The 21,497-nt window shown below is 40.1% G+C and overlaps 1 protein-coding gene across 1 annotated transcript in view; it reads right to left on the reverse strand.

The window, feature by feature from the left end:
* The window catches only part of MSH4 (mutS homolog 4), a 55,735-nt gene that overhangs the window by 24,886 nt on the left and 9,352 nt on the right, over nt 1-21,497 (reverse strand). Inside the window, 6 exon segments of the mRNA XM_074962257.1 lie at nt 25-92; nt 4,376-4,548; nt 5,509-5,682; nt 6,803-6,918; nt 8,148-8,258; nt 11,342-11,505. Of these exon segments, the coding sequence (XP_074818358.1) occupies nt 25-92; nt 4,376-4,548; nt 5,509-5,682; nt 6,803-6,918; nt 8,148-8,258; nt 11,342-11,505 (806 nt within the window).

Below are 21,497 nucleotides of genomic sequence, written 5' to 3' on the forward strand. Positions count from 1 at the left end.
AGATAGGTGCATTTATAAACCTACTGTATCTTGCTTTGGAATTTGTACTAAAATTGAAAGAAGTTGTTCAGTATCCAGGAATCTTGAAATCACTGTAAAACAACATTAAACACAAATTAGAAACTGAGCTGAAACTTGCGATAAATTTAATAATAAATATTTAACAAATAAGTGATTTAATTTTCCAAAAGAAAACAGGCACAGAAAACTATTTAGTACCTCTGTTTGTGAAGCCATTTTCTTCCCTCATCCTATCACAGCAAAATCTTGACAAAGAACTGTAGCTTCAATTACCAGAAAGAAAACAGACAAAAGAACTACCAATCTAACAAGATTCTTATGTCACATCCATAACCATGGTATCTGAGCACTTTTGGTCATTGTATCATGATGGATATAATGACATCAGCTCTCCCGTATTCTCTTCAATAAAGAAACTCTCAGAGCTTAAACAACCTAAAAGATATTGAACAATAAGAACATTAGGATCCCACAACAGGGTAGGAGGGCTGAAATATGAATGAGGGAAGAGTGGGAGACTATAACAAATGGTATTTTCAGTAGACTATTGTCCCTTGTCAAATGTCTCTACTTCCTATCTTATAACAGAAAATATGTCAGACTGCAGATGTAGCAAGCAGTCCTCAAGAGCAAACGGGCTATCTTAAAAATCACAGCAACATTCTCTGTTTGAAAATTCCCATCCAATTATGACAGTGAAAAGATGACTATGTATCTGCCCTGCAATTTCACAAGTAGTAACCTGAGCCTGTGGTGGAATGACCTTATCAGAAGGAAGCCCGACAGAATATAGCACTAACTCTGCAACTACAATAGCTCAAGAAAGATGCTGACTGGTGGGTACTACTGAACTATTGAAGAGGCAGCAGACCCCCATGCATCCTGCAAAGGAAAGATCCCCAAATCTAATAAAAGCCCTGGTGTGTGGCAGTGCCTTAGTGGTGCTATAGCACTGATTGCTGAAGAGCTACACATATGGTCAACCCTCCTGTATGGATGTGAGAGCTGGACATTTAAAAGCAGACTGAGACACGACTCACAGCGTTCAAGTTGTGGTGTTACAGAAGGTTAAAATTAGCTGGATAACCAAAATTATGAATGATCAGGGGATGAAAAGGAACAATTTAAAAACAGCAAAATTACTTGATATCATAGGTAAGAAAATAAAATCTTTCTGCGGACAAATTGCTCACCGATCACCAGAGCAACTTGATTCCAACTCTTATACTATCAGGCAAGAGGAAGAAAGAGAGCCAGCTATGTTGGAAACATCACCGGATGGACTGGTATCCAAAGGAAACTAGAAGTTTTACAACTCTGTTGTGACTGTGAAAGATGGAAGGTGAAGATTGAGAATTTCCATATTAGAAATGTCATGGAAGAATACAACTGAGGAATTAGCCTCTGCTTTCAAGGAGATAATGTACTTGACCTCTCTCAGGTAGTACCCTAGCTCCTGCTCTAGTTCACACCTGGTCTTGAGGGCAAAGAATGAGAGATCACAATGGGAGATCTACATTTCTGGCAAGGATCAGAGTGAAAATTTTTACAAATCATAAGGACCATCACCCACATCAGAACTGTTCCAACAGTCACAAAGAAAATAATGTCAAATATCAGAGGGGTGTTAGCCGTGTTCGTCTGGATCTGTAAAAGCAGCAAAGAGTCCTGTGGCACCTTATAGACTAACAGATGTACTGGAGCATAAGTTTTTGTGGTGAATACCCACTTCGTTGGATGCATCTGGTGAAGTGGGTATTCACCCACGAAAGCTTATGCTCCAATAAGTCTGTTAGTCTATAAGGTGTCACAGGACTCTTTGCCGCTTTTAAAGAAAATAATGAGAGTTGTATGGTTCATACATTTTAAGACCAGAAGGAACCACTATAATCTAACTTCCTACACAACACAGGTTATAGAACCTCATCCAGTAATTTCTGCATCAAACCTATAACTTCTGTTTGTGCAACAGCATACCTTTTAGAAAGATATCAAATCTTAAGACTCCAATTGATGGAGAATCCACTATATCCCTAGATAAGTTGTTCCAATAGTTAATTACCCTTACTGTTAAAACTTTTCTATGCCTTTTTTCTGCTATATTAAAGAGCTATCTACCGTCATGTACATATTGGAAACTGTAATGTGCCTTTCCCATGTACATATTGGAAACTGTAATGAAATCACCTCTTAAACTTCCCTTAGATAAACTAAATAGATTGAGCTTCTTCAGTCTCTCACTAGAAGGCTTGTTTTCCAGTCTGAAATCTTTCTTGTTGTCCTCTTCTCTGAACCCTTTCCAATTTTTCCAAAATCCTTTTTGAAGTGGAGACACAAGAACTCTATGCAGTATTCCAGTAATGGTCTCACTAATGCTGTACACAGACATAATACCAACTCCCTACTCCTACTCAATATTCCCCTGGTTATGTATCCAAGGATCATGTTCACCCTCTTAACTACAGCATTACAGAGGAAGCTCATGGTCAAATGGTTATCTGCATTCAAGTCCTTTTCAGGATTGCTGCATTCCAGAATAGTGTGACCTACATTCTTTGTTCATAGATGTATGATCTTACTTTTGGCTGTATTAAAATGCATATTGTTCACCTTATTAAATGATCCACGATTGTCTGTATAATTTACCTGTCCCCATCATTATTTATCACTCCACCAATTTGAGTGTCATCTGTAAATATTAATCCATTTAACATGGGCTACATATAGTGCAAATTCTTAAAGATCAGAATGCATGCTAGAGTCTAAGTATATTATGCCAACACAGAAAAATTTATCAAACTTGTGATCTCTTCAAAAAAATAAGAAATTTGTTTGTCAAGACCTATTTTCCATAAAACCATGCTGACTGGCATTAATTACGCTAACATCCTTTAATTCCTCACTGATTGCATTCCATATCAGCCTTTCCATGATTTTGCCAGGATAGAGGCCCATAGTTATCTGGGTCATCCCATTTACCCTCTTTAAATACTGAAATATTTGTAAATGGTGGCTTTTTTCCAATCCTCTGGAACTTCCCCATGTTCTCAGATTTGTTAAAAATCAACATTAATGATTCTGAGAGTTCCTTGTCCTATTCTTTTAATAGAAAGAAAGCAGCTGCTCCTCACAAGTTAGAGAGCTGATCACTAACAAGACCAAGAGACAATGTTTGACAAGTAGTCTTGTGGGGAAGCATATATTATAGTCCACCTCTCCTACCTACCGCACTACCTTTGAGCTACAAGTGCCAAAACACAGTCTCCTCTGCTGCATCTTCACGGGCATTTTCTGATCTATTGAAATGGGGTGGGTGGGTGTGGATGAAGTTAAAACTGGAGAAATACAGTCCATGTTTCCAGGGGAAAGGAAGCAAAAATACTAAGGACAAAGTGGGTGGGCCGGTGTTTTTATACCAACTGTGACTGACATACACCTTTTGCCTCCTTACTTCTTGACAGGTGGGATATAAATGTCAAAATATTTTCTATGATGGGATGGAGATAGAGAAAGAATGAGAAATGCCAAGTCCCTGTTTTAGGTAGTTGTGATGCAGTAACTATTTCCAAACATTTTATTTTAAAAATGTGTATTTAAAATATTTAAGGTGTAAAAATAAAGGATAAACATACTATCGGAGCCACTCTGATGATCTGCAAAATATGGTAGTATTTATATATTCACATCTGCTCCGCTAGTATAATATCAAGCTAAAAGAGGGTAGCTCAACAGACTACATGTCATCCATTTTTGTGTTGTGAAAGCCTTGGAAAGAGTTCCTGATCTGACCAAAAGTGATTACTCATTTACCCAAAAAACACAATAAGCCGTCCAAAACCAGGAAATAAAGATTTAGTGAATTTAATGTCAAGCTTAGCTGGACTAACTAACTTGTACTCTTTAGCAGTGTGTGTATATTCATCTGCCTCGTTACCTGTATCTTAGCAATCAAAAATGAGAAGCTGCATATTCATAACAGTATGCAAATTACATTACAGATGTTAGTAGTGTATATCTGGAAAGCCTGGCTCAAACACAAAATGCAGTTGGTTAAAGAGCTAGTGAGACCAATTCAAAATTCCTCTAAAGCACCATTCGCTGGTCCGCCTCATTTACTAAAAATTTTAGCAAAATGATCAAAAAAGAGGTAAAAACTCAAATTAAATAATGACAGATTATGAACTATTGCTAGAAATCATAACATTTTTAAATCCACTATGAAATGTAACTTCACAAGTCAAAACATGTTTTATATCTATTTTATTAATACATGCTATGAGTTTTCAGCTATTATAAAAACAAAAATATTTAAATGGGTATTTTTAAGTGTTTTAAAAATAAAGCAAGCTATTACCTGCCTGAAGACTAAAAAAGAGCTCCTCATCCTGTAGTAGTTCCTGAATACAATCCAATCTTGTGTTAATTGTTTCAGCATCAACCAGAGGCTCCAGGATATTAGACCTAAGTCTTCGGCTTCCACCTGGAGTTTTAGTATAATTTAGAACGCCAAAAAGAGTGTGACCATTCCTTTGAAAATAACACAAATTTAAAAAAACAAAAACTCAAAAAAATCAAGCTGATACAAATCAAATGAAATTTTCAGATTAAATTAGCCTACAATTGACAGCTTGATTATCAGAAGCACACACAAATTCCCTTGAACTCCATGTGAGCTTTAGGACCTCAGACCGAAAATGAGGCTATGAGTAAGGCTACGTTTTAGTCACGGGTATTTTTAATAAAAGTCACGGACAGGTCATGGGCAGTAAACAAAAATTCACGACCCAAGACCTGTCCATGACTTTTACTAAAATTACCAGTCAATAAAACTTGGGTGGGGGGGTTGCCTGGGACCACTAGTGGTGCAGGGGGGGGGGGCACAGGTGGCGGTGTGCTGTCCAGGACCTCCATTGGTGCTCGGGTGGGCGGGGCTGGCAGGCTCCCTACCTGGCTCAACACCTCCCCCGCCCCCGAGCAGCAGCAGAGTTTGGGTGTGGGAGGGGGCAGGAGGTTGGGGCACGGGATGGGTTGAGGCGGGCTCTGGGCGGCACTTACCCACTTCTGGACTCCCCAGAACAACATCCCCCTTGCTCAGCTGCTAGGTGGGGCATGGCCACACATAACTTGTGTGTCAGTTATATAGGTCAAACCTGCTGACAGCAGGTTCATTTGTGACAGACACAGTATACACCTTTACACAATTCTTATCTTTTCGCTCTTTCTTTCTAATCCCTTTCATTACTAGGGGTATCCTGATGCACATAAAAAAATTCCAGGCTACAAATTTTGTGCTAAGTTAAAGTTCATTTCTCTTTTCAAATTATTTAAAAATCAGCTTTACATATGCTATAATTGCTTTCAGGATAGAGCCAAATTAACTCTTTGTTTTTGACTAGACAGATTAGATACATGTGCCATAGAACTTGGTGCATTACAAATTTATAAGAATGCAAAAAAACTGAATTTGTAAAAACAAAATAATCTTACCGAGAATCTCTATTGTTAGTTAACAATTCAAGATTTTGGGCTGATGATGAATCTATCATAGCAGTTTGCTCACTTCCCTGGAAACAAACCTTGAGTGACTTAGGAGCATAAACTGAATTTTGAATAAATTCAACATATTTTAGCAAAGCTGCAACAGCTGCTAGACAGTAATACCTGTAAAGTAGAATCATTTATTGAACATTAAATATTTCTCCTCATCAAGCGCAAAAACATTTACTTTACCTAGGGAGAAGGTTTTTCTTAGCAATCTTATGCCAAGCTGTAGAGTCATGTTCGCACATATTAGGGATTGGGAGCAACCCTTCCCATTATGCAGAAGCCAGAGGCAATGCTTGGTGGAGCACATGGAGTCACATGCGCCCCCAGATTTTTCCCAGGGTTTGCTGACCCTGCTCGGTCACATCGTGCCACTGGGCTCCTGCCCTGCACAGCAGCTGTTGGAGCAGACAAGCTGGGAACTTCAGCCATGGGGAGAGGCAGCAGCAAACAGCTGGGAGCTGCAGGGAGGGGTCACTGATGGTAAGAGGAGGGGCGTGACAAACTGTTGGTGGGGGGTGAACCTTTAAATTGTGCCCTCCCACTCTCAACAGGTACCAGTTGTCTTGGGCAGAAACCTCTAGCCCCACCACCCTACCGCAAGGCAGAAGCCCCATGCTCTGGTAGGCAGAGAACAGGGTGGGGTGGGGGGCTCCACAAGCCACACTTTAACTGTAAAAGAGTCACATGTGTCTCACGAGCCAGGGTTTGGCCACCCCTAGTATAAACAGTGTGATCAGGGCCCAGATTTTCAGTAGTGCAGGTCCACTTTTGTATGGGCCAATCAAGTGTTCAAACATGCATGTGTCTGTGCATGCATATGATCTTGCCTTGCACATATTGGATATTGTGCATGTGTAAGTCTGGCAGTGCAATTTCAGAAATACATTACTGAAGTATGGGTCCAGGTGACCAAGTTTTTAGTGTTGCTCTCTAGTGACTTCCTCTAGCAAATACAAGCTGACAAGCTCTTAAAGAAAGGTTGATGCCAGGGTCTGTAAATGGTGTGTCATCAGGGCTCCAAGAGGCATTTGACAATTGATGTATCATTGGTAATGGATGTATCAGAAATGTTTGAGTGAAAAATAAAAAGGCAACTACATTTACAGATTTTAAATTTTAGGGATGTGTGTACCAATTAATGAGAAGCCACTGACCAGTGTATTAAATCTGTACCAACTGTTAAAATCTTTTATCTGGAGACACTACTTCTTTTTCTTACTTAGGTTAAACATACTTCGACTGAACCTCCATTAGGACAGTGCTGAATTCAGATGTACACAACTGTTCTATATATTCCAAGCCCTTTGTTTCATTGAAGTATTTTCTTTGGACAGTAGTAAAAGTCACGTTCTAATAAAAACAAAACCAAAAACAGCAAAGGTTTCAAAATCTCATGGAAAGAAACTGGAGTGTTGTGATGATTTGGGGAATCTCTCTATGTAAAAATGTAACACAGAGGCCCTTTGGCAGCTCACAACTCTGGGTCAGCAACTCGTCGGGCCTGACATACTCAGTGTACCCCCACTCATCACTATCATGATCTGTATCTGGAAGGTGTCATGTAGGATATCATGAGCAAATTGGTGACACACTGGTCCTGAAGCTCATTGCGTGGTGTATGTACGGAGTGTGTACAAACAGTTATAGACGTGTGCTGGAATTCTGTTCTTAAAATGTGTTTGGCAACCAGTGCATGGACCCAGTCTGCCTTGGACAGGGGAGTGTATGTTTGCTTTTCTGACTGGTCTGGTCATCAGGCAGGGATGATGAAGCTGCACTTACACAGAAGGTAAACAAAACCATCAAATGGGTGAGTGCAAGAGATAGCCTCTTAACTATCATGACGGGAGAACACGAAACTGCAAAAATTAACATGGTGTCAGCTCCCTGCTAGATACAGCAGGCTGAGCCCCCAAGAGGGCTTCCTGCTTACTGAGTGAGGTCATTGAACTTTAGAAGATATAAGCAAAGACAAGAAGCTATTTTTGCATCCATCACTTAAGGGACGAAAGGGGCCAGAGCTCTTGAAATCACAGAACGTTGGATCCTTGAACTCAGGGGACTGATATTTCTGGGAACTCTCCAGAATGGTGAGGAACCTGAGGCAAGGAAATGTGTATACATATGTTTATTATTTTATCTAGATTGATGTATTTCTCATTCTATTAAGTAAAGAGCAATACTACTTTAGAATCCTGTGAAAGTCTGTCTATGTGTCTGTTGGCTTTCACTATTGCGTGTCCCTGAAGAGGCAAACTGTAAGCCAGAAGGCTCACACCTTTGGAAATGTGCAAGAGCTTCTGGGGAGGCTTGCAGGAGATGACGTTACTTTCAGGGCATAGGCAGTTGGACTGTGGGGTCACCACTGCCAAAAGAGGTGTCAGACACAAAGTTACACCTGGAGTGTGCGCGTAGAGGCCAAAAGCCAGGAACACTGCCTAAACTCTGCCCAGCCCCAGCAAGCTAAGGGATTCAGCGATTGGATCCCCTCGTAAAGACGGTCACAAATCTGTAACCATATAAAACCAATCAAATAGGAGCCCTATAAAAACTAAATCTAAAGTCTAAAAAAAGATTACCTTGAAATTTTCTGTTATCAAACTGAACAATTTTGTTGTATTCCCTGTATCACAAGCAGTATTTGACATTATTATTTCTAATGGTGTTAAAATCTTGAGTTTTGTGATAACCTAAAAACAAATTTAAAACATAATTTCATTAAAAATCATTTTGCCATCTCAAAGTACATTTTCACAAATAAATAAAATAGTCCAGAAATAACTGACAAATTCTATAATCTTTGTAAACACTTTTAAATCAATTAAAAATTCCACTTAAAGGGATGTGCACGCACAACAACCAGGCAGACATCATTTATTCCCAGTCAGGGCCAAAAACAGTAAGGTTTTTAATGGCTTTTTTACTTCCTGAGCTTTGAGCACTGGTAACAGGTGAGACTAAATGATCAGGAACTTTCTGGTGGCCAGATAATGAGGTAAGTGTAGTACAGAAAGCAATAAGGTAAATATAGTACAAAAAGAGAGGATTTAATTACACCCATTGCATCAGGCTCCAAAGATGGCAGATGAACATATTATATTATCTATTATTTGTAGCATGTAGAAATCTGTTACGTTTCTTTCCACCCTCTCCTTCCCTTTTATGCACTCTTGTCTCTCCAACTGCTGCATACAAAAGGTAAAAAAGAAATAGCCTGCAGTAATAATTTTCAAAACAGAAGAATGAACTGTCTACAGATATCACTCACTAGTATACAACAGAAAAAATAGTTACAAAAATACCTAAAATTAAAGTAAAAGATTTGGAGAATAATTTATCTCATGTCATAAATATATGAAAAACAGATATGATGAAAAACCCCTGCAAAAAAGAATGTTATACCTAACATGGCATTCCATGACTGTGAGTGAGAAAGTACCTTTTCAATCAGAAATAACTTTCTGGGTTTGCAGCTGCAGAAGTTCATGGTGCTCCTGAAGGTCATGAGCTGCAGACTCACTTGGACTGGATAAGGCTCTTTGGAGTAGGTCATATTTTAGACCTTGTTGTAACTTCTTATGGATACATGTGCATGCTACAGTCTAACCTGCATTGTTTCTCTGTTTTGGTGGCTCAAAAGATACACATTTAAACCAGCTTTTCCTTTTCACATGAGATACTCATTGTGACAGGGTGTACCCCGTGTTTGATGCCCTTCCACCTTGGCTAATCCTGCCCCAACCAGGTTTCCTTCTGGTGGAAAAGAGCAGTGAGTTTAGATACTCCACTAGCTGCCAAGAGAGTCCACCAGGTTCAGCAGCTGGCAGAACCAACAAGAATTGGTCCTCCAGCAGCTAAAAGGATCAGGAGCAGAAAGTCAAACAGCACAACAGACAAGGTAAAAAGGACTTTATGCTTCCTCTGGGGAAAGGGGCCAGTTCTCAAGCTGAAAGAGGAGAGGAAGGATGTCCCCTGTCTTGACCCAGGAGCCTAACTTTGATTTAAAGTACAACTGAATTTTGCTACTAGTTTCTCATCTAGGAAAGGATTAACAGCTACACATACCTAACAAGATCAATTATTATGTATTGTTTCTATTTGTATTATTTGCAGTAGTGCTCAAAGGCCCCAAATTAGGATTTGGGCCCCAGTATACAGGTGATAAGGTGCTGTACAAACAAATAGAAAGACATAATCCCTGTCTAAAATCTCTTACAATCTAAGACAAAATGCAACTAGTATCACAAACAACTGAAGTGGTAGGGCTGTGAGACACACAATGGGAGTAACTATAATAAATTCATGAGCTACATAGACTTAATAGTTTTGAACCATCTAAAATATTTTTGTTTGGGCTGTGGCTATCTAACCTATCCATCATTAGCGTCTTAGTTTTTTGGTGGCATTACAGCAGATATAAGCCCTAAGGAGGGATTTGTAGGAGGAGAAGATAGTGGCCTTAACACATTAATTCAGGGATGGTGTTCCATGCGTAAGGGGTGGCATGTAAGAAAGTGCAACAATGATTGAAGCCAGTATCATTGGCAAAGAAGAGGTCACAACACAATAAGAGACAAGTATGGATAACAGAGGGGCATTGTAGTGCAGGGCATTGAAGACAATGGGGCCAGAAAATGGGAAGTAGATGGAGGGGTAAAGTCAGAGTGAGAGGTAAAGGGAGGTGATCTTAGTAGATGTATTCTGTAGGGACTGAAGGGTGAATGTACTTTCAGAGAAGCCGGCAAAAAGGTTTTGCAGTGTGTACAGTATGAAAAAGGGCAGATTTTAGAAACATTAGAGCAAAATGCAGCAGGAGTTGCACACAGCTTGATGTGGGAGCATGAGAGAGGAAAGAATCAAAGACAATTCAGATTATGTTTGAGTGACAGGGAAGATAGTGATGTCAACAGTCAAGGAAAATTCAAGAAGGACTTGAAAGGAAAGGAGTTCCGTTTTTATCATGTTAATTCTAAAATGAAGGGAGACAATTAAGAGGGGATGTCAGATTGATAGAGAGACTGAAATACAGGATTGCATGGATGGAGACAAATCAAAATTAGAAAGGTAACTTTGAGGATCAAGGCCAAGGACAGGGTCACAGTGGAACCCCAAAGGACAGTGGGAAAAGGGAGGAGAAAAAATCTAGACACAAATAAATACACTATTAACTGAAGAGAAAACTCACTTGCTATCATGAGTCGATAGAATCTTTTAAGAGGAACAGCTTCAAAAATGAGTATCCAATGTCCACAAAAGCCAGCATAAAGGATGTTACTGTTTGCATCAGGGGTCTCAAACTCAAATGACCACGAGGGCCACATGAGGACTAGTACATTGGCCCGAGGGCCGCACCACTGACCAGCCCCCCCGCTGCCATTCCCCCGCCCCGCTCCAGAAAGCGGCTGGGACCTGGGGGAGGGAGGGCACAGGAGTCTGTGTGTTGCCCTGGCCGCACCTCCAGGTACCTCCCCCTAAGCTCCCATTGGCCGGGAACGGAGCCACTCTAGGTAAATGCTGGGGGGATGGGAGGGGCTGCGGGGAGCTGGCGGGCCACAGAAAATAACCCCACGGGCCATGTGTTTGAGACCCCTGGTTTACATTAACAATGCTACTTTAGTTTTTTTATTACTCTTGGTATGAACAAACTGCAGTTGTCAATCAGGAATTTCCTGCTATTATTTATAAAAACTTCAAACAAAAAAGGACATCTATAATAATCTTCCTCATTATGTAAAATACAACCATATACAGCAACCAAAAGTATTAAAATTACCTTAGCATAGGTTGTATTGTCCGCAAATTGGGATAATACCACTTCGGGGTTTTTTAAGTCAATACTAGCCATTCCTACTTCACCTCTGGCAAGTCCTCTCCCTTCTACTACAGCTACAATAACGGATGCAACTAAATGAGCAGAAACAGCAGATGAGGATGTAACTGTAAAACAGTAGTATGCATTTATAGTTATGACCCAGTTCATGATAGAGAGTGAACAATGTATGTACTTATATCCCCCACTCACAAAGAAGCAAAAGTCTAGCAATTGTCCAAATTTACTTAAAAATTCTAAGTACAAGTTGCTGAATTCTACATTTGATGTACTATGCAGAGAATGAGCCATATTTTCAATTATTTGAACACCATGTAATATGTGAAAAAATAAGAACAGAGCACATGTACACAAATAGGGAGTGAACACAAGGAATGACATTGTTAAAGGTGCAAATATGTGTAGAAAATACAGCACATGAGCACTATTTCTGTATTATGAAAAACAGGTGAAGAATAGAAGGGCTATTACGATCATTAAGCATATGTAATTTTAAATACAAAACTGAGGGCAGCTATTATTGCTGGACAAATTTAGACAAATTAAAATATAGAGAGACATTGAAATTGAAGGTAGTTTTCTATTAAAAGCGTACTTCTGATGAGGTGTCCCTAATTTTGTCAAATACCAAACCAACCTTTCTGAAATTTCATAGCTGATCTTATGCTAAGAGAGAAATTTTCTGATGTTTGTGAAAATCAAACAATGCATTTGAGACAAATGATGTAGGTTTCACTTTTGCCTAAGCAATCTGGCTTAGAAAGTCCATGTTTTAATCTCTTGGAGTTGGTGAGGAATCAATTAGTGAATGTGGTTAATATGTACATTAGGAACTGTACAGAGCTCCATATATATGCGCAGCACATATAAGTGTTTACAAACTCCAACAGGAGCAAACATCCAAAAGCACGTAGAAGTTTTGAGGAAGTAGGAGTGGTGTTCTGGATGACACATTGTCTAGAGAGACAAACACAGGGCTAAAAAGTCAGAAAAGCCTATCCTGTTCCTACATCTGCTGAGGACTTACTCTTCTTTCCACTTATATAGAACTTCACAAACATGATTTGACTATGTGACAGATTTATGTTACCAATCTGCCTGCGGTGTCAGGTGATGAGGCTGAGGCCGCAGGATCTTTAGGGGAGGAGATGAAGAGCACACCAAATGTCTGAATTTTAAAGCTTTATTAATAAAATAACAGCAGAGAGTGTTGGGGGTGAGGTGGCTCCCCACGTCACTCAAAGGAAGAAAGAAAGCATTAGTGTCCCAAGCCCAAGCCCTAACCCACTTTCATACTCACACCCGCACTACCCCAGGCTGTCCGAGCCTGGGAGTAACGTAAGAAGAAGAGGGGGAAGGGTGGACAGGAGTTCTTGTCCTGTGCACAGGTCGTCCAGGGTCCGCTGTTGATCTCTGATTTGCCTCAGCTCTCAGGAGGGTTTTTAAGTCCCTGGGGTCTCTTGGGGGAGTCTCCTTCCAGGACCTTTGTTCCCCAAGCTCTGTGTACCAGTCCAAGCCGACCTTCTGTGGCTTCTTCAGCTTTCCCAAAACACACCGGTTTCAGGGCTGTGAGACCGTTATGTTTTTCCCTTGTTGGCCTTCGCCATCTCGCTCCTTTTCGCGGCCCCTGTGATTTCGTTCAACAACTCTCCTTTCTCATGGCTGGTCAGGGGGGTGGGGGGTGGACTCTCCCCCTTCTATCTTGGCAGGTAGCAGAGTGGCCTTCAGCTGGAGTCAGCTCCTTATCTTCTGGTTTAGCTGGGACATCAAGTTAACCCGTACTTTTCTTCTTTCCTCCCACTTTGGCCTCTCGCAGTCTGCAAAGAAATCTTCCACTCCACACTCACACCTTTGACCCTCCCCAAAATGCTTTGCAATGTTTGCCACAGCGTTAGCAACATGCAGTGCTGATCTGCCTTCCCAGCCGACCCCCTGAGAGGGGGGGCCGTGTGGTTGTGACAACTATACCCCAAAACATCACAGGAGATGATGAACATCATTATCTCCATCTTCCCACTAAGGAAACTGGGGCTTAAAGATGTGATTTGCCCAGTATCAGACTGCAAATCAGTGTCAGGGCTTGGTTTAGAATACAGGTCTCCTGACTTCTCCTGAAGCCTAATCCTATAGACCAGAGGTTCTCAACCTATTTCCACTCAGAACCCCTATAGCCACCTGACCAAAAGCATCCCATGTATTCACACTCTACACGCTATTGTAATAATCTTTGTACAAAATATGCCTTGTAACATATCATTTGAAAACAAATAACTCACTGGTAAATAATATCACGGTGATATGGATATAGCAACGTTATATGAAAGTTATTATTCCCCCATATGATGTCAATAGCACATGTTCAAAACCAAACAGCCCTGCCTAGGCAAAAATTGTTACCCAGGAATTTGCCTCAATTTCCATATAAGTAGTAGACAGAATCTTTAAGTCAGCAGGGGGAAGAGATGGCAAGAAACAGAACAATTTGAATTTTAACAAACACAAGTAGGGGCATGGAGCCCCTTCACCACCAGACTCCATTTTTCTTTTTTTACTGCTTGAATAAACTTTACTCTGACGGGTAACCCTCAGAAGAATCCACTTCAAAGGTCCACTGGTCTATAAAAAAGGGGGTAGAGAATAGGGTGACCAGATGCCCCGGTTTTATAGGAACAGTCCCAATATTTGGCGCTTTGTCTTATATAGGCACCAATTACCCCCCACTCCTTGTCCCAGTTTTTCACACTTGCTGTCTGGTCACCCTAGTAGAGAACCTCACATTCTTTTTCACTTAAGACAAAGGCACCAGAAGCTTTGGGCCTTTGGGAGAGATCCTGATGAAGTAAAGGGTAATTCATAATCTTGCTGGAAAACCGTGGGTGAGAAAGGCCATCTTAAACAAAACCTTGAACCAACCAATTAAGTTTTAGACTTTTAGATGCGTGTTTTCACTTTTATTTGCTTGTAACCATTTCTAACTCTCTCTCTTATACCTGAATTCACTTAAAATCCTATCTTCTTTTGTTCACTAAACTTGTTTTATTTCTAATCTAAACCAATCCAGTGCCAAAAACTGAACTGTTTGGTAACTCCAGCTAAAGTAAACTATTGAATATTGACTTCTTACAGGGGCAATGTACCTTAATATCTGAACTACCCAGGAGAGGGCTGGTCATTGCAGAACACAAATTTTTGTGAAAATCCGGGACTGAGAGTGTGTTGGAGTCACCTTGCAAGTAGTAAACAAGGCTTGCAGAAGCCAATGTGTGACTGGTGCATTGCTGGCAAGCTGCTGTGGTCAAAGCTTCAGCTATACACAGACACTCAGCACATGACCTTTATGCTGGTAGCCCGGTTGTGCATGGCCCAGGTTGGAAGCTACACCCGTAAAGCATTGTGAGGCACCCAGGATGACAGAGCAGGCAATGACACGACCCCTCACTAGTCTGGACTGCACCAGAGAATGTGACACCACCCCATCAGGTTTTTTTAAGTGGTCCACCCAAAAGGACTGTGGGATTGGGGTCATGGCAAAAATTCTCAAGGATTTTTGGGGATTCTAGTGAGCTGTTGTTGGATAGGCAGAGCTGGAAATAGTAAGGGGGATTTGGTCTCTAGCTGTTGGTGCTTGGAGGGCTGGGTTTGGGAGTGGGGCTGATGCTGGCTGATGAGAGTGCTTCCCTTTTCTCTCAACCTTTCCATGCCCCCTCACACAGCTCTCAGACAGCACTACTTCAAGAGGCTACCAACCCAGTTCCACAGCTTCTAGATGTCCTGTATTATCCTGCCCCAGAACTGAATACTGGGAAGGGGGAGAATCTCCATTGTGATTGGGTTTAGGGATGGAGCAGCAGTAGCAAAAAGGGGGAGGATTATTTGGGGGAACAAGCGGCTACTTTCTTGCTCTCTTTTTGCTCCTGCTGGATCTTCACAGCCATAGGATTCTGCTATGTGGCAAGGGGTGGGTTATTCTCAGCTATGGAGTGCTAACCAGCAGGCAACCCCTAGCAACACACCTGAAGGCATGGCTCCATCATCTGAGAAATATTGCTGTAGACTACAAGGGCTCCATAGACAAGACACTTAACTAAACTGAGACACAGAGAAGTTTAGTTTGTCAAATTCTTTGTCAAATTTGATTCTAGGAATATTACATTTAGACAGTATTCTTTATTAAAAGGTACAAATGGCAAACCATAAGCACATTTAAATAGCTTTGTTTAGTGTCTGTGATGGTTTGTTTCAAATTTAATGTTATGTATTTCCAAAGAACAAGCTAATGGAGAATTTACTAATGACTTTCTTTTCAAGAAAATTGTGGGTGAGGTAATATATTTTACCCACCTTGTCTCTCTAATATCCTGGGATCAACACAGCTACAACACTGCAAACAAGAAAACTGTGACCACTAACCAGAGTTCTTGACAGACCCTAATCCTGTTTGAAGCCACTATAAAACAACTGTCCAGAAAATATTTAATTAATTTCATTAATTAAAAGGTGATTATTTCATTATTTCATTAATTAGAAGGTGATTCTGAAATTTAAAAGACCTCCAAATTAGGCTAAGAAAAATCCTTGCATATGGTAGATACATCACATTCAAGCTTTACTTACAACAATTCAGCAGTATGTAGCTTTTATGGCACAGAGAGATTTACTGAGATATCAAACAATTTGAAACTGAAAGTGAATTACTGCTAAATCCCAGAACTGTCAAAAAATCAATACGTTAGATTCTTTGCTAGAAAGAAAGTTCTTTTCTCTGCCTTTTTGGTACCAGACAGTGTTCTCATCAATCTTTTTCATTTTTTTAATCAAATACTCTTATAGAAGGCAACATCTTCATCAATCTTTTTTCTTTTATCAGTCAAACTCACTATCACAGTAGTCAACCTCTTTATCAACCTGTCAGTTCTCCCTTTTGTCCACTTCGCTATTAACCTTTTATCAATTTATCGCCAGATTTGGGTACACTATAATAGTTTAAATCAAAGCTAATTCAAAATAAAAGCTAAATAAAAGCTACAGTAATATTACTACTTATTTTACAGATATAGTATATTTTATTCTGAAGGATTCCAAAGCACTTCACATACTAAACCCTTACACCAGCTCTGAACTGAAGTCATCACTGAGATGAAGGGTGTTAGCCAACTAATACACATCAATATGATACAAAAGAGTATGTGCAAGGGCACATTTTGGTCCAGATACTAGAGCAAACTTTTTTAAAAAAAATACTCCCCCCATTTAGGTATTTATAACATGACCAAGTAGTATCTGAATGCAACCCAAAATTCAAAAACCTAGCAGTCTGAAAGTCTAATATCCATCACTTGCTTTGTGATGTGAATGTATGCAGATGTTCATGTCAATGTTTACTTTTTCCTCTCCTCCATCATCTTCATTTATTCTTCAATTTCAAGGAAGTTGTTGTGGGAAAGCTCATGTAAATAAATGGGTTTTATTTTGTTCTGAAGCTGGTAAGATTTATGCTCATTCTCAGAAGGGAGTTCCACAGCAGTGGATCTACTGGAAAGAAGCCACAATCCCCTACATTTGTGAGTTTCATTCGGGATGCGACCACAACTCCATTGTCCCTGAGAAGCACAGCTCAGCCCACAAACAGCCTCAAAGATCAAGATCAGAAATTTACATCAGTTATTGAACCAGATGCCATTGTAGTGTCTGAAGCATCATGGTGTTTTTGATGAGCAATGTTGATTAGAAGGTGGATTGCTTCATGTTGTGCTATCTGGAAAGTCTTAGTAAGCAAAGGTATGAGGCACTGCTGTAATAGAGAGGAAGCAAATTCAGATCATGAAGACATGGGAAAGCTGTGTTTTACACGAGGGAAATGCGGAGCTGGGACTCATTGGGAGACTACTGAAGCTGGAGTCTGTGGCAGTTCACAACCTATCCTAGAGATTTAACATGTGTCAAATGGGATGTGAGAAAGGAACTGAGCCTCCTGGAACTATACAAGTCCTTGTGAATGAGAAGCTGATGCCCATCACAACCCCCTCTTCTGCCTGAGAGGAAGATTTGGAGCCAACATAGTGCAAAGTTTGTCCATCCTGCTAGATGTCTCAGGCAACGCAGCACACCTCATAGTCAAGCGTGTCAAATGCTGTGGACTTATCTAGATATATGAGCACTGATGTTTGCTGTCCACTGCTAAAAAAAAAAGATCCAAATCTATGACCAGCCTTGTCCCAGAGCCGTGTCCTGGGCCAAAATCCAATTGTGCGCGTCAAAGTTGCGGGTTGATTTGAGGTGCTGCTAGAAATAGCTGTTCTCAAACTTCTTAACAACCTTGCTCAGAACTAGCAGATTTGATACTATACAGGACAGGAACAGGCAAAATCACGTCAAGAGATTTTTTTGAGCACTAGTTGGAAAACAGCCTTTTTCAGGGTGGCTATTACATTGCAATCTCCAAAGATGATGTTGAGAATCTCTGTCAACAGGGGGCTCAGGGTCTCATGACTGCTTTCACCAGCCATGAAAGACAGATAGAGTCACAGGCTGATATCCTGCAGTAACTTTGAAAACTTCTGTCTGCATGAACAATCTGAATTCTACAAAGGATACATGTATTTGCACTCCTTTTTGCATAAACCCCAATTCTTGGGGCCCAGAGACTTTGTCCCAGATCCCAGCAATCTTATCTGCAAGGCAACATTGTCATTTTTAGAGAACCATACAATATTATCCTGGTATCTAAGGACCATCACTGTGGTACTTAGGTAGAAAGCTAATCTCAGGAAGAAGTGCTGGTTCTGTGGATGACTGAAGACAGTACAGCTTGACAAACTGGTTAACAAGAATAGCTGTAACTATAGAAAAGAGATTATCTTTTTGTGCTGGAGCTAATTGCTTTCCAATCTCATTTTGTGCCACTTATGTTCTGTAGTGAGTAGTATCCATAGACTTGAAGAAGTCTGTCTTACTGAGAGACTCTCCACTTCATCTAAGGCGTGAATAACCTTGTTGTGCCACCTCTCACCTAGCACAGTCAAGGTCTACAGAGCACTTGTTGGTTACATATTGATCACATAAAGCTACTATTTGTCATTTCCAGTCACTAAATCACATTAAAAGTAACTAAAAATATTTCCAAACATTGTTTTTCCAGGTAATCATGTGCTGTACTTACCACGGGGATATTATTTGATTACCAGTAAGAGATGAAGTGGTCCACACATTCACAATCTAAATAGGAGAGAAAGTGGTCTATGAAATACTCTGTTCAGATGTGATCCACACGACGAAAAAGTTTGAGAGCTGGTACACAGACTAGCCTGAGTGCGTGTGGTGTGTGTGTGGTGTAAACTGGACCATATAGGAGTGTAACTTTGACCCATATAGCGCTGTGTGTGTGTCATTAAACCAGGTCTCAACTATGCAAGCCAGGTCAGAATTCTCATCAGAACAGATCATGTTGAAAAGTTTATTGACCACTGATCTTGAACTGATTAGAATGAATCTGAAATCTAGTTTCTTTCTTTAGTTTTTGTGATCTTCTGTAGTCTCCACTGTCCACATTGAGCCTAGTTGTAGATATATAGACTTGGGTCCTTGTATTTGAACTGATTTTTCTTTGTCTACCTGTACCTGTAATGAGTGGGAATGAGGATGTTTAGGTGAACACTTGCTACCAGACATTTTTAGTTCAATAAATTCCAAGGTGCTGGCAAGTCTCCTCAACCCTAGCATGGGTTCTGAAGCCAAGAATGGCTAAATTCTCTATGTCATCCTTCAGACTTGAGGTTCATGGGAGTCTAGTAATTCCTAATCATGTGCTGAGACCACTGAGACACCTAATTTAAGTAAAATTGCCAAAATAGGTCTTTAAAAAGAAATGCACACATGCATGTTTAAAAGACACACTTCAGTGATGGTTCATAAATTATACAATGTCAAGCATCATCTTCTGGCTTTGTTCACCCTCATATTTCACTATTGTCATCTTACATAAAGGTAAAATGTCTTACTTTTCTCCCCCCTTTGAATTATTCCATACCAGTCTAGATGCTGTACAGTGCCTCTCTTACCAGAAGACAGAGAATGAACATTCAATTTCTTTTAGTACTGCCATCTCACTGTATATACCTGTCCTGCCAACTCAGCACCTCAGATGAAACTCAGAATGTAGCAATTTCTTCAAATATGCTAATTTATCAGAAAATAAGGCACAAAACTCTTTAATTTACCAGAGCCAACTTGAAAAGGAGGTGGTCTAGATTGATATGAAGCACTTGAAGAAACTTTAAAGGTGTGAAACCCACCCTTTAACTTGCACATATGTCCAGATATTTACAACCTCCTAGTACAATTTATATTTAAAAAAAAAGGAATTAGTGTCATACAGATACCAGAAGAATCCAATGAGAGAGGAAGTGGCCCACACAAATTGAAGGCTACTGCACTTATTGAAAACTTAAGATATCCAACCTATACTGTTCTGTAAATTCTGGGGTCAAGGACTGCAACACCACCTTGCATATTTTAAGAAAGGACACCGCCACTCTCTTGGCCCAAGAAAGAGACAATGATCTTGTGCAATGAGCTTTGAAAGAGACTGCTATTTCCTTGCTTCTCCTGATGCATATCTCTATCATAAATTCCTTAATCCAGACTGCTAAAGTAGACTTCAAAGCTATTTGTCCCTCTTGTGACATCCATGTGTCACAAAAAGCATTTCCAATTTCCTTAAGGTAGCTGCTCTATTTTAAGGAATCCTGAGACGCAATCCTTTTAAAGATTAAAAAATAAATTGAAAAAGTAAGGGAATTTGAAGTTTAGAGCTTCTAGTCATAATTATGCATATACAATTTGGATGGAGAAAATGCAAACTATAAATCTGAAAAAGAATAGAATATTTTAGGTTACTGTCAGGAGAGCATGGAGCCAGCAGGACAGAAGCTGCAAAGCTATAAGAAAACAATGCAACATGCAAAAAGGGCAAGGGATGAAGCTGCCCCATGCAGAGACCTCTACTCTTAATGAGCTGATACCCAAATTTCTTACACAGAGACGCTCCTGAATTTCTTCTGTTGTGAAATAATCACTGCACACACAACAAAAGGTTTCCAACATATGATGGAGAGGCGGTTCCTTTCTTGGAGGACATTATAGTACTAGTAGTATAGTAGTAGTTTCAGCCAGTCCAAGTAACCATTTTCTTCTTGAGTATGGGGAGCTCAATAGCTAAACAGCAAGTCTGAAGCACAAAGCATTTTTACTGAGTATCAGACTTACCAGATTTTCTGACACTGGTAGTTTGAATTAATGGAAGAATAAATAAGTGTAATTAGAAGAAATTAACAATGGAGCTAGGAGGACAGGAAGAAAAAGAAAAGTAAGAGATGGAGAGAAAAAAAGAAAATGCTTTAGATTAGGAAATTTTATGTATTCATGGTCTTAGATTTTAAAGTATTTCTTTCACAGGAATCCCACAGATCCATAAAACTGCAGAACAGTGTTACTGTGCAAGGCAGAGGAGAGAACAGAATTGTTTTTTCTTTGTTTTAAATAACATGACACAGATCAAGTTCTAATTTGGAAAAAGGGAAAGAGTTCAAATAATTAAAATGAAATTAAGGGGATGCAGGGCCCAAATGTGCAGGGTGTCCAGTGCCCTCACTTCCTTTGGACTACAGTGGGTATTTAGAGCACTCCCTGTTACACAGGATCAATCATTCAGAGACGGAAACCAAGCAGTTATTGTTGAATGCATACATACACATACCATGTATGGGATCATTAGTTCCTTGCTCAGAAAACTTCCTTAGGTGATCAACAGACCCAGTACATTTTTTTCTTATCTTGGGAAATAAATTATAAATAATGTATTTTGTGTCAGGATAGTCAAAATCAGCTGACACGCTACTGCTATCAGTTTCTGACCAAACTTTAGGAATAGTTTTAGGCATAGAGAGTGGCGGGCCTTTGCCCATGAAATTAATTTCCTCTGTTTGCTAGTATTTGACAAATTTCAGGGTACAGCATAAGATATCTCTCTGAAGACAGGAGGGTTTTTTTAATCAAATGCCAGTGAAGCAAATATAGCCATTCTATGCAGGCAATTTTTTGT

The sequence above is a fragment of the Natator depressus genome, chromosome 8 (genome assembly GCF_965152275.1).
Source record: "Natator depressus isolate rNatDep1 chromosome 8, rNatDep2.hap1, whole genome shotgun sequence".
Lineage (NCBI taxonomy): Eukaryota > Metazoa > Chordata > Testudines > Cheloniidae > Natator > Natator depressus.